The 15,637-nt window shown below is 36.7% G+C and overlaps 1 protein-coding gene across 1 annotated transcript in view; it reads right to left on the bottom strand.

The window, feature by feature from the left end:
• Window positions 1–386: 386 nt before the first annotated feature.
• The window catches only part of SHC4 (SHC adaptor protein 4), a 127,713-nt gene continuing 112,462 nt past the window's right edge, over window positions 387–15,637 (bottom strand). The window contains exons 11-12 of the mRNA XM_041745191.1: window positions 9,742–9,995; window positions 387–2,844 (exon numbers count right to left, since the gene is read on the bottom strand). Coding sequence (XP_041601125.1) covers window positions 2,689–2,844; window positions 9,742–9,995 — 410 coding nt within the window. The 3' untranslated portion in view covers window positions 387–2,688. The remainder of the gene's footprint in view (window positions 2,845–9,741; window positions 9,996–15,637) is intronic.

Genomic DNA, 15,637 nt, shown 5'->3' with positions numbered 1-15,637 from the left:
ACGTAAAGTGTGAGGTTTGTTCTCTTGCCTACAGACGTCCAGTTGCTCCAATGCCATTTGTTGAAAAGGCTGTCCTTCTTCCACTGAGTATACTATCCCTAGCCTCCTCCTTGTGGAGTCACCAGAGCTGGTGGAGTCCCTCCACTGGTGTCCACAGGTGCTAGGAGGCAGTCCTCCCAGAGAGTTCGCTCCAGATTATGTTACCACACTCTTCCCTTGCCAATTCACTGGCCCCAGGGTACTGCACGCTTCCTTGTGGTTTCCCAAGGTTCTGCCCACACCTTTGTAAAAAATCCCTTTATTAAACCCTCCTCGCATTACCCAATTTAAGTGAACCATCTGTTGTCTGTCAGGACCCTGATACATCCTGCAAATGATAAAGTTTCCAAATCCTAAACATCAGACATATACTCTCAATTGTCAGAAAGCAATGATCATTTATTTTTTTTTTGAAAAGTTGTTTACAGATATTTATAGGCAAATGGATTTCCACTTTAAAACAGATGAAGATAAGTGTGTGTGATTAAAATAGCATGCAATAAAATATTTCTTCTGTTGTTTCATTTTGTTTGAACTGTGTCTGCGGTACTTGTAAGTGCAGTATTTGCTTATCTAACTACTATAACATTACAGTCAAATACTGATTATCCATGTACTGGTGCATCATGTACCAGTATCCATGTTCTGCTCATATTGTTTATACTCTCTGCACCTATTTCTACCAGGAACTTCTTCCTGAAACCCAGTTAACACTCTGCTCAACCAGACTGAGATCACAACCCTACTCTGACTCTGATAGGTGACTAGATCACCCACAAATTTCTATGATCTATACTCACGCTGACCCCCTTCACGAAGACAGATCATCAAAAACCAAGATATATGTAAAAGTGATGAAACAGCCATTATTTCCTAGTTGTATAAAAGGAAACAAACCTACCTAAGCAATCAGTGGCAGTAGAGTAGAATAAAATCATAAACCCTTGCAGAAAAATATTACAGTTCAGTGTGCTTGATTTCTGATGATTTCTACCCCAAAAAAGTTTCTTGTATTTTATTTAAAACTTAGCAAATATATCATAATTACAAAGATTAAGTTGTATCTAGCCAAAATGAAGTGGGGTTAAGGCAACTGTCCAGATTACTCAGGATAAAAAAGCATCCTAAAGTAATGGCCAAACCACTATATGCAAAGGCAAGTAAAAGACTGAAGCAGTTTTCTGCTACTCCAAACAACCCAATCCACTTCCACCATCACTACTGAGAGTACTCCAAAGTTTCAATGTTTTTGACAGAAAGGCTCATGGTCTCTGCTACCTGAATGTTGATTTCAGTTGTGCCTTTTATTCTGTGAGTACAGATACAGACTAAAGGAATAAACTCAAGTTTTCATCTTAATTATACAAACTATCAGTGCTGACCCCTAATAAATGGAAAACTTGCTTTTTATAGACTCATGTTAGGGCAGAGATACATCTCTGAATTCACCTAATCCCACTCCCTTATTTCATAGACAAAGAAACGGGAGTCCAGTCAGGTTCAGCAGCTAGCTCAAGGTCACTTCGAGAGACCTGGACAGCACTCTTCTCTACACAACACTTAATTACACCATCAGTTGATCAGTGTACCTACATGTGGCAGACCTTTCCAAATGTTTCATTCAATGTGTTTTCTCCCTTCTGCATTTTGTCTGATCATATCTAGAAAAGACGCTGAGGATACATGTAGGTGAGAGACTATGACTCAGTCACAGCCAATCAGGAGGATATTTCCTGATACTTTCAAATAAATTCGTTCTTTAAATAAGAATGAAACCAATTTGGATGTTGAATATGAACACTGGTCTGCCTTCCATGTTTTCAATCTATGCACTCAGGAGCTTTCTCATGAGTGGGGGTGGGGGAGGAAAGAGGGAGAAATATGATGAACTAGAAATAACTGATAGATTTGGCCTCTCTTCAGCTTGTTCTATGCTGCATATATGCAGTTTGAATAGCAAAGATTGAGAAATATGAGGCCAAAGAATCTAGGCTCCAACCCTTTAACTAGTGAATGGGACAGGCCAATGAAACAGACCAATGCTTTCAGTGGCTTTTGATTTGATTCTACCGGCATAGACAGAATCCAAATTCAACGTCAAATTTATTTTAATGTTGCAGTGAAAGTGCTACTAAACAGAAAACGTGGTAAAGTTAGTAACTATCAAGCAGATTGCTTCTTATTTTTGTAACAAGGAAAAACTCTTTTTGGCAAATAGTTCTATAGTTATAGAATATGAAGACAGTTAGAACTAATCTCCCCAATATGAAAATGTCCCCAAATTATCAAGTTGAAAGGCACATACCACTGCCCCAGCAGTTCATCCAAATAGTCTCTAGCATGGGAAATTTTAATTGTGCTTTTAGCTTGCTATCAATGCAATATGGCCTTAAAAAGTGACATCCGTGCATATGTATAATTTCTTTTCAAATGGACTAATCCTCTTCCCCTTTTATAAGTTTCACTTTCTGAAGATCAATCTTTGTTATTTCTTTGTCTGATAAAGGACATAGTCCCATGACGGTCTTGGAAAAAATGTACTTCACAGTTTGTGCTCTATTTTGTCTATAAACCAAGTTTGGATTATCTTTGTGTCCTAACACAAAATGAACTTTTTTGAAATATTAGTGTGATGGCACTTCCATACTGTCATTTGTTAGAATGCAAAAGTCCTGGATTATTATCTTTTCTCACTGGTTGTTTAAGGCTTACTTCGCTTCCAGAAGAGATGATTGGCAAACTGTTATCCATGTGGTATCTGATAAGGTGGCCGACGTTATCGAATACGTGATCCTTGGTCCTTACCTTGAAAAGGAAGTACAAAGTACTTAGGTTAAATGATAATAGTTCTCTCAAAAGATGTAAACAATCAGGAAGAAAAACAGACACATCCTCAAAGGAGATATTTGGCTGAACAACAACAACAAAAAAACCAAATGTACTTTTCAACTCTATATCCCTTAGTAGACAATTGTCTCATTCCCCATTACCTCTTTTTAAAACAAATAAAAAATATATTTTATTTATTTATTTATGAGAGACACAGAAAAAGAAAGAGACATGGGCAGAAGGAGAGGGAGAGACAGGCTCCCTGCGAGGAGCCCAATGCAGGACTCGATCCCAGGACCTTGGGATCATGACCTGAGCCAAAGGCAGATGCTCAACCACTGAGCCCCCCAAGTGCTCCCCCATTATGTTTTTAAAGCAATTTTCCCTCTGAGTTAGAAAAATCCAAATTTGCAACCAACGTTTTGCCATGTTATTGTTTGACATATTCTATCATGTCACCAGTCCTATAAATATTTAACTGTACATACAAGCATGAAGTCTATAATTGGTTATAATTATAACCCAGCAAGCAGACTGTTTCAAAATATCTTGTGTCCGTAGGAAGCAGGCCCTTCTGGAGAAGTCCTGCCTCTCCTTGGAGGCTTAACACAAATCCTGTCTCCTTTGAGAAGCCTCCTCAGACCTTCCTAATAGGCATTCATGTCTTCTTCCTGAAGACTTCATGGTAGCTGATTCCTAAATATTTGTTATATGGAACTTCTTGTCTGCCTGCCATAGAAACTTGGTTTCCCTTCACCTGCTTTCTCCTGAGGACTTTCCTCCCTAATGTTACTGCATCCTTACTCTGCACTGGCAGAAGAAATTACTCCCCATCATGACTCCACTGGCCATAAATATTCCTGTTGGGAGGGTGGCTGAGAATTGTCCAAGAGTGGGAAGTCACAGCCAGAGAATACCTTGCTACATGATTCTGCTACCTCTCTCTACAAGGGATTTTTTAGTTCTGTTTCGATATTGGTTTTCAGCATATTAAAAAAACACAAACTTATTGGAATTGACCTAATCTGAATACAACTATGAATTAGATCATGGTAGTGTATCAACGTATAAATTTGATTTTGATCACTGTACTATGTCTGTGTAAGAGAATAGCTTTATTCTTGGGCAAGGAGTATGAGGCAAAGAGCACAATGTTTCCAGCCTCAAATGGCTCCAAGCCTTGAAAACATTTTTAACTCCTTCATTTCAACACCAACCTATGTCAGATCAGCTGATCAGTCCTGCCAGTCTGTGTTTTTAATTCCAGCTCACTCTGCCCTCCTCTCTGTATTTCTCCTGCGTCCATTCTGGTTCAGGCTTTCATTAGTTTTTATCTGGAAGCCCCTCATTATTTTTTTCTCCAAGCAATCCTACATACAGATGTCCAGTGAATCTTCCAGTGCAGGGATTATAAACTATCCACTCTGTAGCCAAACATCCCAGGGATGTTTAAGTTTGCTGGGGTGTGTTAAGTGGGAGATGCCCAATAGAGATTTTTTAAGTATTTTGAATTAAAAATGGGGAGATTTCCTACAAAAATTTAGTTTTGTGGCTTCTTTGGTAAAATCGAATCTGGCTACTCTGGGCCCTTATTCCAAGTGGCAGCAATTGACTGAAGCTGCATGTGACTGTCCCTCTGACACAGGACACTTCCCAGGTCATCATAGCCTACTGCACTCCATGCTCATTCACCTTAAATTCACCATTTGCCCAGCTTTACACACTGCAAACATCTGCTGCTATGACCCCAATCACAAGGTGCCTGGGTGCACATTTGTGCACATGTGTGTGAGATAACAAACCCCTATTATGAGATCTACCTCCTGAACAAGTTTTTAAGTGTACGATAGTATAGTTAACTCTAAGAACAATGCTGTACACCAGATCACTAGAACTTTTTCATCTTACATGACTGAACTATACATTATACATTATACATTATACATTAAACAACAACCCATCTCCTCCTCCTCACCGGGCCCTGGCAACTACTATTCTTTCTGTTTCCATGAGTCTGACTACTTTTGATATCTCATATCACTGGAATCATGCAGTAGTTGTAATTCTGTGACTGGCTTATTTTAATTAGCAGGATGTTCTCCAGGTTCATTCATGTTGTAGCATGTAACAGATTCTTGACTTTGGCTGAATAGTACTCCATTGTATATGTGTGTATGTATACATACACATTTTCTTAATCCATTAATCCATCAAGGGACATTTAGCATGTTCCTACCACTTGGCTATTGCGAATAATGCTGCAATGAAGATGGGAGTGCAAATGTCTCTTTAAGTTCCTGATTTCAACTCATTTGGGATAAAAACCCAACCAATAAATATAGACCATATGTGGGTACTATTTTGAATTTTTTGAGGAAAATCCATACTATTTTCCCCAGCAGCTACACCATTTTACATTCTCACTAACAAGACACGAAGGTTCCAATTTCTGCACACCCTCACCAAAACGTGTTCTTTTCTGTATGTTTGTTTTTGATCATGGTCATCCTAACAGGTGTGAGGTGATATATTACCGTGAATTTTGTTGCATTTCCCTGAGGTTTATAGCCGTTGAGCATCTTTTTAAGTAGCTGCTGGCCATATGTATATCTTTTTTAGAGACATGACTATTCAAGTCATCTGTCCATTTTTTAAAATTTGTATTTATTTATGATAGTCACACACACAGAGAGAGAGAGAGAGAGAGAGAGAGGCAGAGACATAGGCAGAGGGAGAAGCAGGCTCCATGCACCGGGAGCCCGATGTGGGATTTGATCCCGGGTCTCCAGGATCACGCCCTGGGCCAAAGGCAGGCGCTAAACCGCTGCGCCACCCAGGGATCCCCCATTTGTCCATTTTTTAATCAGATTGTCTTTTTGCTATTGAGTTGTAGAAATTTCTTATATACTTTGAAAATCAACCCCTTATCAGACATATGGTTTGCAAATATTATCTCCCATTCTTATTGCCTTTCACTCTGTTGATTGCTTTCTTTGCTGTGTAGAAATTTTTTAGTTTTATATAGTCTCACTTGTCTGTTTTTGCATTTGTTTGTATTCTTGGTGTTACATCCAAGAAATCATTGTCAAGAGCAATATTATGAAATTTCCCCCTTATGTTTTCTCCTAGGAGTTTTACAGTGCCAGATCTTACGTATAAGTCTTTAATCTATTTTGAGTTAATTTTTGTGTGTGGTGTAAGATAAGGGTCCAATTTATTCTTTTATGTATGGATATCATTTTCCCAAAACCATTTGTTGATAAGAGTATTCTTTCCCCATTGTGTATTCTTGGCAACCTTTGCAAAGATCATTTGACCATTTATGCAGAGGTTTCTCTCTGGGTCTCTATTCCATTCCATTGGTCTATATGTCTGTCTTTATGCCAGTACCATACTGGTTTGATTACTCTAGCTTTTAAATCAGTAAGTGTGATGTCTCCAGCTTTGTTTTTCTTTCTCAAGATTGTTTTGGCTATTCAGGGTTCTCTGTAGTTCCAAATGAATACTAAGATTGTACTTCTATTTTTATAAAAAATGCTCTGAGAATTTTTATGGAGATTGCATTGAATTTGTAGATTACTTTGGGTAATATAGAGATTTTAACAATATTAAATTTTCTAATCAATGAACATGGGATGTCTTTCCATTTGTGTCTTCTGTAATTGCTCTCAGCAGTGTTTTACAGTTTTAGTGTATAAGTCTTTTGCCTTCTTGGTTACATTTATTCTTAAGTATTTTATTCTTTTTGATGGTATTGTAAATGAGATTGTTTTCCTTACTTCATTTTCAGATTGTTCATTATTATTATTATATACAAATGCAACTGATCTTTATATATTCACTTTCTGAATTGTTCATTGTCATAACAAGTTTTTTTGTGTAATCTTTAGGATTTTCTAACATATAAGATTATATCATCTGAGGACATTATTTTACTTCTTTCTTTCCAATTTGGATGCCTTTTATTTCTTTATCTTGCCTAATTTCCCTGGCTACTACTTCCAGTAGTACTATGTTGAACAAAAGTGGTGAGGGGAAAAACTTTGTTTTTCACTGTGGGTATGGTATTAGCTCTAGGCGTTATACATATGGCCTTTGCCATGCTAAGGTAATTTCCTTCTACTCCTAGCTTGTTGATTGGGGTGCTTTTTATCATGAAGGTGTGTTGAGTTTTGTCAAATGCTTTTTGTTCATCTATTGAGATGACCATATGATTTTTATCAATCATTTTGTTCATGTAGCGTGCCACATAGATTGATTTTCTTTGTTGAACCTTCCTGGCAATCCAGGGATAAATTCTACTTGGTCACAGTGTATGATCCTTTAATGAACTGTTGAATGCGGTTTGCTAATTTTTTGTTAAGGATTTTTGTATATATGTCCATCAGACATACTGCCCTTTTTTTTTTCTTATAGTGTCTTTTTCTAGTTTTGTTATATGGGTAATGCAGGCCTCATAAAGTGAGTTTGTAAGTATTTTTTCCTCTTCATTTTTTTGTTTAGTTTATTTATTTTTTTTTCCCTCTTCATTTTTTTAATAAAGATTTTATCTATTTATTTGAGAGCGAGAGAGAATGCACAAGAGCACAGGTGGGTGGAGGAGCAGAGGAAGAGGGAGAAGCAGACTCCTCTCTGAGCAAGGTACCCAACTCTGGCCACTGGATCCCAGGACCTAGAGATCATGACCTGAGTAGAAGGCAGAGGCTTAACCAACTGAGCCACTCAGGCACCCCTCCTCTTCATTTTTTTTTTTTTTGAATATTTAAGAAGTATTGACATTAATTCTTTAAATGTTTGAAAGAATTTACCAGTGAAACCATCTGGTCATGGACTTTTTTATTGGACAGTTTTTGATTGGTGATCCAGTCTCCTTATTAGTAATTTGTTCAGATTTTCTATTTCTTCATGATTCAATCTTGGTAGGTTGTAAATTTTTAGGAATTTATCCATTTCTTCTGGGTTATCCAACTTGTTGGCATACAATTGTTCTTAATAATCTCTGGTAATCATTTAATTTAATATAATCAATTAATTTGGCATCATTTGTAATGTCTCTTATTTCCTTTCTGATTTTATTTGAGTCTTCCCTCTTGCTTTCTTAGCAACCTAGCTAAAGGTTTGTCAGTTTTGTGTATCTTTTCAAAATATCAAGTTGTAGTTTGTGGATTTTTCCTATTATATTTCTACTCTTTCATTTATTTCTGCTGTAATATGAAATATTTCCTTCCTTTTGCTAACTTTGGATTTAGTTTGCTCTTTTTATAGTTCCTTGAGGTGTAAAGTTAGATTGTTTATTTGAGATCTTTTCTTTTTTTCAGAGTAGGTATTTATCACCATCAACTTCCTTCATATTGCTTCTGCTGCATCCCATAGTTTTGGTATGTTGTGTTGTTTTCAGATTTTTTCTAATTTCCCTTTGATTTCTTCTTTGAAACTAGTTGTTCAAGAGTGTGTTGTTTTATTCCACCTATTTATGAATTTTCTTTCTGCTATTATTTTCTAGTTTCATTCCATTGTGATAAGAAAAGATACTTGGTATGATTTCACTCTTCTCAAATCTCCTAAGACTTGTTTTGTGACCTAACATGTGATCCATCCAAGTATTTGTGATCTAACATGTGAATGCTCTGAGTATGCTTGAGAGGAATGTATATTTCTGCTGCAGTTGGGTGGAATGTTCTGTATATGTTTCTTAGGTCCATTTGGTCTACACCGTTGTTCAAATCCTTCTGACTGGACATTCATTCAATCCATTATTGAAAGTGGGGCATTGAGATCTCCCACTATTATGGGATTATTATTTCTCCCTTCAGTTCTGTCAATGTTTGTCATATATTTGGGTACTCTGATGTTGGGTGCATATACATTTATAATTATTATATCTCCCTGGTAAATTGATCCTTTTATCATTATATAATGTCCTTCTATGTCTCTTTTGACAGTTTTTGACTTGAAGTCTATTTTGTCTGATACAAGTATGGCCATCTCTGCTCTCTTTTGGTTACCATTTGAATGGAATATCTTTATCCATCCTTTTACTTTCAGCCTATATGTGTCCTTCAATCTAAAGTGAGTCTCTTCTAGACAGCATATAGTCAGATCTTGCTTTTTATTTATTCAACTGTTCTATATTCTTTGGCTGGGGAGCCTAATCCATTAACATTTCAACTAATTATTAATAGGGAAGAACTATTACCATTTTGTTAACTGGTTTTTGTCCAGGATCATCTCGTCTATAGGCATTTTCTGCCTAGCCATACATTTTTTTTTATTGGCTTAATACTATTCTTCTGCTCTGTCTGTCCTTGTACTTCCTTCCCTATGCTCTAAATGTACCCCTTTTAAAATGTTGCTGTCTCTCAAGGTTCATCTTACATGTCAGACCCTGCAAGAAGCCTTTAGTTTGCCTCAACCAGAGCACTCCTTTATCCTGAGAAACACCATAATACTTTGGTTGAACCATTCCCATGTCATTCTTGGATTTTTCTTAATTATTCTTAATTATTCAAGTTTCTGTTTTACGAAATTATAAGCTATAAGCACTCTGATAGCAATGAAAATGTATGTAATATTGGACAACGGTCAACTGTGAAGTAGGTATTCATTGTACTTCCATGTAGTAGGTATTCATTTAGTTTACTGAATTGAATTGAGAAGGGGCAGAAAGTGCTGTCCTCTACTTAATACTCCAGGGTGACTCCCTCCCAAATGCCTCCACTAGCAATTAGTGAGCACTTCCTAATCTAGGTGGAGGGTTCAAGAGAAAGGAAACCCTTAGCTTTATCGTGCTTCAATATCAGGGTTTGGACCAATCATTCAGAATAATCTTAATTAGAACATTCTTTGAAAACCATAGTAAGAGGTCAGTGATACCTTCCCTTCAGGATCCACCAGAAGAAGATGCTTTGCCTGGCCTCCCTGTAGTCCACTTAGCACATACTGGCCAGGAGATGTTGCACTCTCTCGAACCAGAAAGTCCCCATCTTTCACCAAGAGGCTCTCTGCTGCCTTTCGGCTCAGCTTGCCATGGTAGCAGTCTTCACTCCGCAGCTGCTGCTTAACATGTGGCAAAGAATGTGAGCTGGCAGGCTGGGCCGTAGCACCAGGCTGAACAGTTTCTGGTGCTTCTAGAGTCCAAACATAAATAGAGACATCACCAAGTTACCTCCTCATTCATTCATTCATTCATTCATTCATTCATCACATACAATTTGAGGCCCTACTGTGTGCCATGCACTGTTTAAATGTTGCTGCTTCTGGAACAAATGGGGTTTTTGTTTCTAGAACTTCCAACAGGCTTTAATTTTAATGGTCCAAACATTGCCTTTGGCTTCTGTTACCAGGAAAAGCTTCCCCAGGTGCAGTTTTCTGTTCAGATGAGAAATGGAACTGACCCATGAAAACTGCTTTCATAACTGCAGAAAGAAGCACTTTATGTCCTAGGGGCTGTATGTTAAAGAGAAAGAGGCTTATGCAGTACCTGGATCGCAGATAACTTCTAAAAACATTCCCAAACTCTGAAAAATGCCTTCAGTAACTTTACACTATGCCTGTTTTTAGTAATTAGCTTTTTTCTTTCAAACCAAATTACTAATGTGCTTCAGAGATGCTTCTTACCAAAAACTCCAAAGCTATGCTGAACCTCACAGCATAGCTATTAAATGGCCTCCTATTTAAATGGCCAATCTGGTGTTTGTGTCATTCACCTGCATGAACAAAGCAGAGTTCATCTGGTAAAAGAAGGCAAAACATCAGGGAGGCCCTGGTCTGAGGCAGCTCCCCACAGTTCTGCAAAATAAATATCATCTAGAGTCAAGTGAGGATGAAGAGGTATATCCAGGTGGCACTTAATTATATTATTGATATTCAGAGTGATAATAATTATTCTATAGTTCCCACTTATTAAGTATGATAGGCACTGCTCAATGCTCTCTATATATTATCTTGTTTGGTTCTCAAAACAGGGCAGGCAAGGAAATGGATTTTAAAAAGACTAAATGAAAAATAAATAAATAAATAAATAAAATAAAAAGACTAAATGACTTACCCAAAGTCACACTGCTAATATGTTGTAAATCTATATGAAATAAGATCTATTTGACTCCAAAGCCCAAGTTCTTTTTTTTTTTTTTTTTTTTTTTTTTTTTTTTTTTTTTTTCAAAGCCCAAGTTCTTAATCACCATGCTCAAAGACCATTGCCTTGAATGTGAAAATCTTTCAGTTTTCGAAATTGGCCTAGCCATTCTACTTCCATAGTACCTACAACGGTCCCTACCAGAGAGCAAGGTTATCTGGATCATATACAGCAGAAGTAATAACATAAAATTCTTAGGTCTGAAGATATGTTCTTTTTTTTTTTAATTTATTTATGACAGTCACACACAGAGAGAGAGAGAGAGAGGCAGAGACACAGGCAGAGGGAGAAGCAGGCTCCATGCACCGGGAGCCCAACGTGGGATTCGATCCCGGGTCTCCAGGATCGCACCCTGGGCCAAAGGCAGGCGCCAAACCACTGCGCCACCCAGGGATCCCTGAAGATATGTTCTATATGGCAAATTTACTAGGAAAGTCACCACAGAAATCAGGCTTTGTCTTTTTAAATGCAAAGGATCTTTTACATAGAAACTAGCTTTCATCTTTATAAATGCAAAGGTGTGATTCCATGTCCTTATGCAAGGGCATAAGAAATCCTCTTAACTCTAAGTTTTATGACTTATATGTGATAATCTCATGAAGTCATGTGTATCATATATATTATACATAAAATAGGCAACCAGGGCATTGTAGACATAACCCAATTCCCCTGTTAATATGTAATTGTTTTGTCTCTACTTAGGCACTTCCCTCTGCATTACACAATTATGATGCAGCACTCACAAATATATATTTTTGAAAATATCTTTAGTCTATATTTAATGGCTGAAAATATTCTCTCCACAAACAACCAGATCTATCTACTGTTGCCAGAAAAAGGCTGAAGAAACGTGTCCAGATTTGATGAATAATAAATGAAGTTGGCCTTAGTGCTGCTTGCTTGCAGGCATAAAAAAAGAACTCAGAGAAGCAGCCATCTACATGTTTGTGTAAGTAAAAGGGAAAGTGTATGAGTGGAAGAGAGATGCATGCATGCGTGTGTGCACACACATCATAATGCATGATGGCTTCCAGTTTATTCTGAGATAAGGGTGGAGAGCTTTTGGACAAGGACAAAACAAAAGAAAAACAGACATTATATCATCTTGAAAAGAGGCAACAGATCACAGGCCAGCCTGAGGTTATGGACAATATTTTCCTAACACAGTTTCCCAAATTAGCACAAGAACAATATACACTGTACTGGGACATTTTAATCATCTAAATATTTGCCGAAAATCTAATTTTCCTAAAAGCAGAATATCTGACAGATTTTTTAAAAATTTTGTTTTAATTTTTAAAGTTATGCATGCTGCTTTTTAATATCTGGGAAACACAGAAAAACAAAGAAAATGAACCACCAGTGGTCCCATCACCAAATACAACTACTCTTTAACATTGTGGTGCATTACCTATTATCGACTGCTTCCTTACATAATGTTAACTTTGAGAAAGATAATCATAATTTAAATCTAGTTATTTAAAGTTGCCCTACAAAATTTAATAAGCTATTGATGTTATATAATTAATAACATATTTTTTCAGAAGTAGCAAAGGTTAAGGAAGCAACAAGAAAGGCCACTTTATATTTAATTGAGACCTAAAAAGAAAGTGATAGGAATCATGGAAGAAAGTAATCATGTTATCTTGGAGTTCCCATAGCAACTGAAGACATTTATTGCTCATGATCAGAAATTCAGGTAAGCACAAGACAGATATGAATATCTACACCCATAAACATCTGATCAAATAAAGAGGGCATATGGCTTAAGGGAGAAAAAAAAATCTAACATGCAAAATTAAACAACTGTAAGTAACCCCAATGACAAAGAATGAGACACTTAAAGAAACCAATGTGAACTGGGAAGACAGCATAATAATGCATTCAATTTTTTTTAAGGATTTCATTTATTTATTTACAAGAGACACAGAGAGAGAGAGTCAGAGACATAGTCTGAGGGAGAAGCAGACTCCCTGTAGGGAGCCCGATGCAGGACTCGTTTTGGGACCCCAGGATCAGGCCCGGAGCCGAAGGCAGACACTCAACCGCTGAGCCACCCAGGCATCCCGATGCATTCGATTTTTAAAAAGCACATGCAAAAAATAAATAAAAATAAAATAAAAAAAAATAAAAAGCACATGCAATTGGGTATTTTGGAGTAGTAATGACTATTATATTAGCAAAGACTGAAAAAAAATCAGATGTTCATCAATAAGGGAATGGATATATAAACTATGATGTACTTATACAATATAATACTATAAAACAATAGAAAATAACAAAGGTTTGTTCATCCAACATAGGAGGACCTAAATATGTAAAGCAAATATTAAGAGATTTGAAGGGAGAAACAGCAGCACAGTAGTAGTAAGGAACTTCAATATCCCATTTTCAATAGATAGGTCATCCAGACAGAAAATCAGTAAGGAAACATTGGATGTAAACTATACATTAGACTAGATTGACTCAACAGACATCCACAAAACATTTTACCCAAAACCAATAGACGCACATTCTTCTCAAGTGCACATGGGACATTTTCCAGGATAGATCATATGTTAGGCCAAAACAAGTCAATAAATTTTAAAAGAATGAAATCATATCAAGCATCTTTTCTGACCACAAGGATATGAAACTAGAAATGAATTACAAGAAGAAAACTAAGAAATTCACAAATATGTGAAAATTAAACAGCATGATCCTGAACAACAAATGGGTCCAAGAATAAATCAAAAGATAAGTCAGAAAATATCTTGAATACCACATACCAAAATACTACATATCAAAACTTGTGGGATGCTATCAAAGGCAGTTCTAAGAGGGAAGTTCAAAGCAACTAACACCTATATTAAGAAAAAAGAGAGATCTCAAATAAACAACCTAACTTTACACCTCAAGGCTACCCTGAAATAAATAAACTAAGCCCAAACATAATAGAAGAAAAAAATATCAAAGAATAAATGAAATAGAGAATAATGAATAAATTAAATAGAGAGTAAAAAGACAACACAAAATAGTCAATAAAACTAAATAAACAGAATAAGCAAACTTTTAGCTAGACTTACCAAGAAAGGAGTGACTCAAATAAAATTATAAATGAAAGGGGAGACATTACAAGTGACACTGCACAGGGATTCCTTGGGTTGCGCAATGGTTTGGTGCCTGCCTTTGGCCCAGGGCGCGATCCTGGAGACTCGGGATCGACTCCCACGTCGGGCTCCCGGTGCATGGAGCCTGCTTCTCCCTCTGCCTATGTCTCTGCCTCTCTCTCTCTCTCTCTCTCTCTCTGTGACTATCATAAATAAATTAAAAAAAATTAAAAAAAAAAAAAGATTAACAAGTGACACCGCACAAAGGATCATAAGAGACTACTCTGAACAATTATATGCCAATAAACTGGATAACCTAGAAAAATGGATAAATTCCTAAAAACATAAAAACTATCAAGACTGAATAATGAAGAAATAGAAAATCTGAACAAGTGAATTAGTAGTAAGGAGACTGAATCACCAATCAAAAACCTCCCAGCAAAGAAAAGTCCAGAACATGATGGCTTCACAGGTGAATTCTACCAAACAGTTAAAGAGAAAGTAATTCCAATCTTTCAAACAGTCTTTTATTTTATTTTATTTTTATTTATTTATGATAGTCACAGAGAGAGAAAGAGAGAGAGGCAGAGACATAGGCAGAGGGAGAAGCAGGCTCCATGCACCGGAAGCCCGATGTGGGATTCGATCCCGGGTCTCCAGGATTGCGCCCTGGGCCAAAGGCAGGTGCCAAACCGCTGCACCACCCAGGGATCCTGCAACTATAGTTAACAATAGTGTGTTGCATATTTAAAAGTTCCTAAGAGAGTAAATCTTAAAAGTTCTCAACATAAGAAATTTTGTAACTATGTGAGGTGATGAATGGATACCACGCTAAAGTTAGTGTGTTAATCATTTTGCAATATATACATATATCAAATCACTAGTACAATGTTATATGTCAATTATATTTCAATAAAACTGGAAAAAAGAAAATAACAAAGGATATTACATGCTAATTTGTAAATCTCTAAAATGGAAGAGTGAAATAAGCAAGTATAGAAGGAGGTTATCATAACTTCTAAGGGGGTATAACTTTTATTTCTTTTTAAAGGAGATAGATAGGGGCACCTGGGTGGTTCAGTGGTTGAGCATCTGCCTTTAGTTCAGGGCATGATCCTAGGGTCCTGAGATAGAGTCCCACATGGGGCTCCCTGCATGGAGTCTGCTTCTCCCTCTGCCTATGTCTCTGCCTCTGTGTGTGTGTGTGTGTGTCTCTCATGAATAAATAAATAAAATCTTTAAAAAAAAATAAAGGAGATAGATGATAGGTTGATAGGTAGGTAGATAGATGGGTGGATGGATATGCATAAGTATGCAGATAGATACTTAACTATTCATTAACATTCTGGTAGTAATCAGAAGAAACTGCTAATATGTAGGGAGTTGAATACAGTATTAAAGCTTGAGAAGGGACATTTTATTTTATTTTAAATACCATATTTATTATTTGGATTTTTTTCCATGAGTACTTGTGTTACTTTTGAATTAGAAAAAAAAACCCTGTTTATAGAATAAAAAATGTATACAAATATCAGGATAGCCAAAT

The sequence above is a fragment of the Vulpes lagopus genome, chromosome 2 (genome assembly GCF_018345385.1).
Source record: "Vulpes lagopus strain Blue_001 chromosome 2, ASM1834538v1, whole genome shotgun sequence".
Taxonomy (NCBI): Eukaryota; Metazoa; Chordata; class Mammalia; order Carnivora; family Canidae; genus Vulpes; species Vulpes lagopus.
Note: the sequence above shows the minus strand (reverse complement) of the source record. Positions and strands in the feature narration are given on the sequence as shown.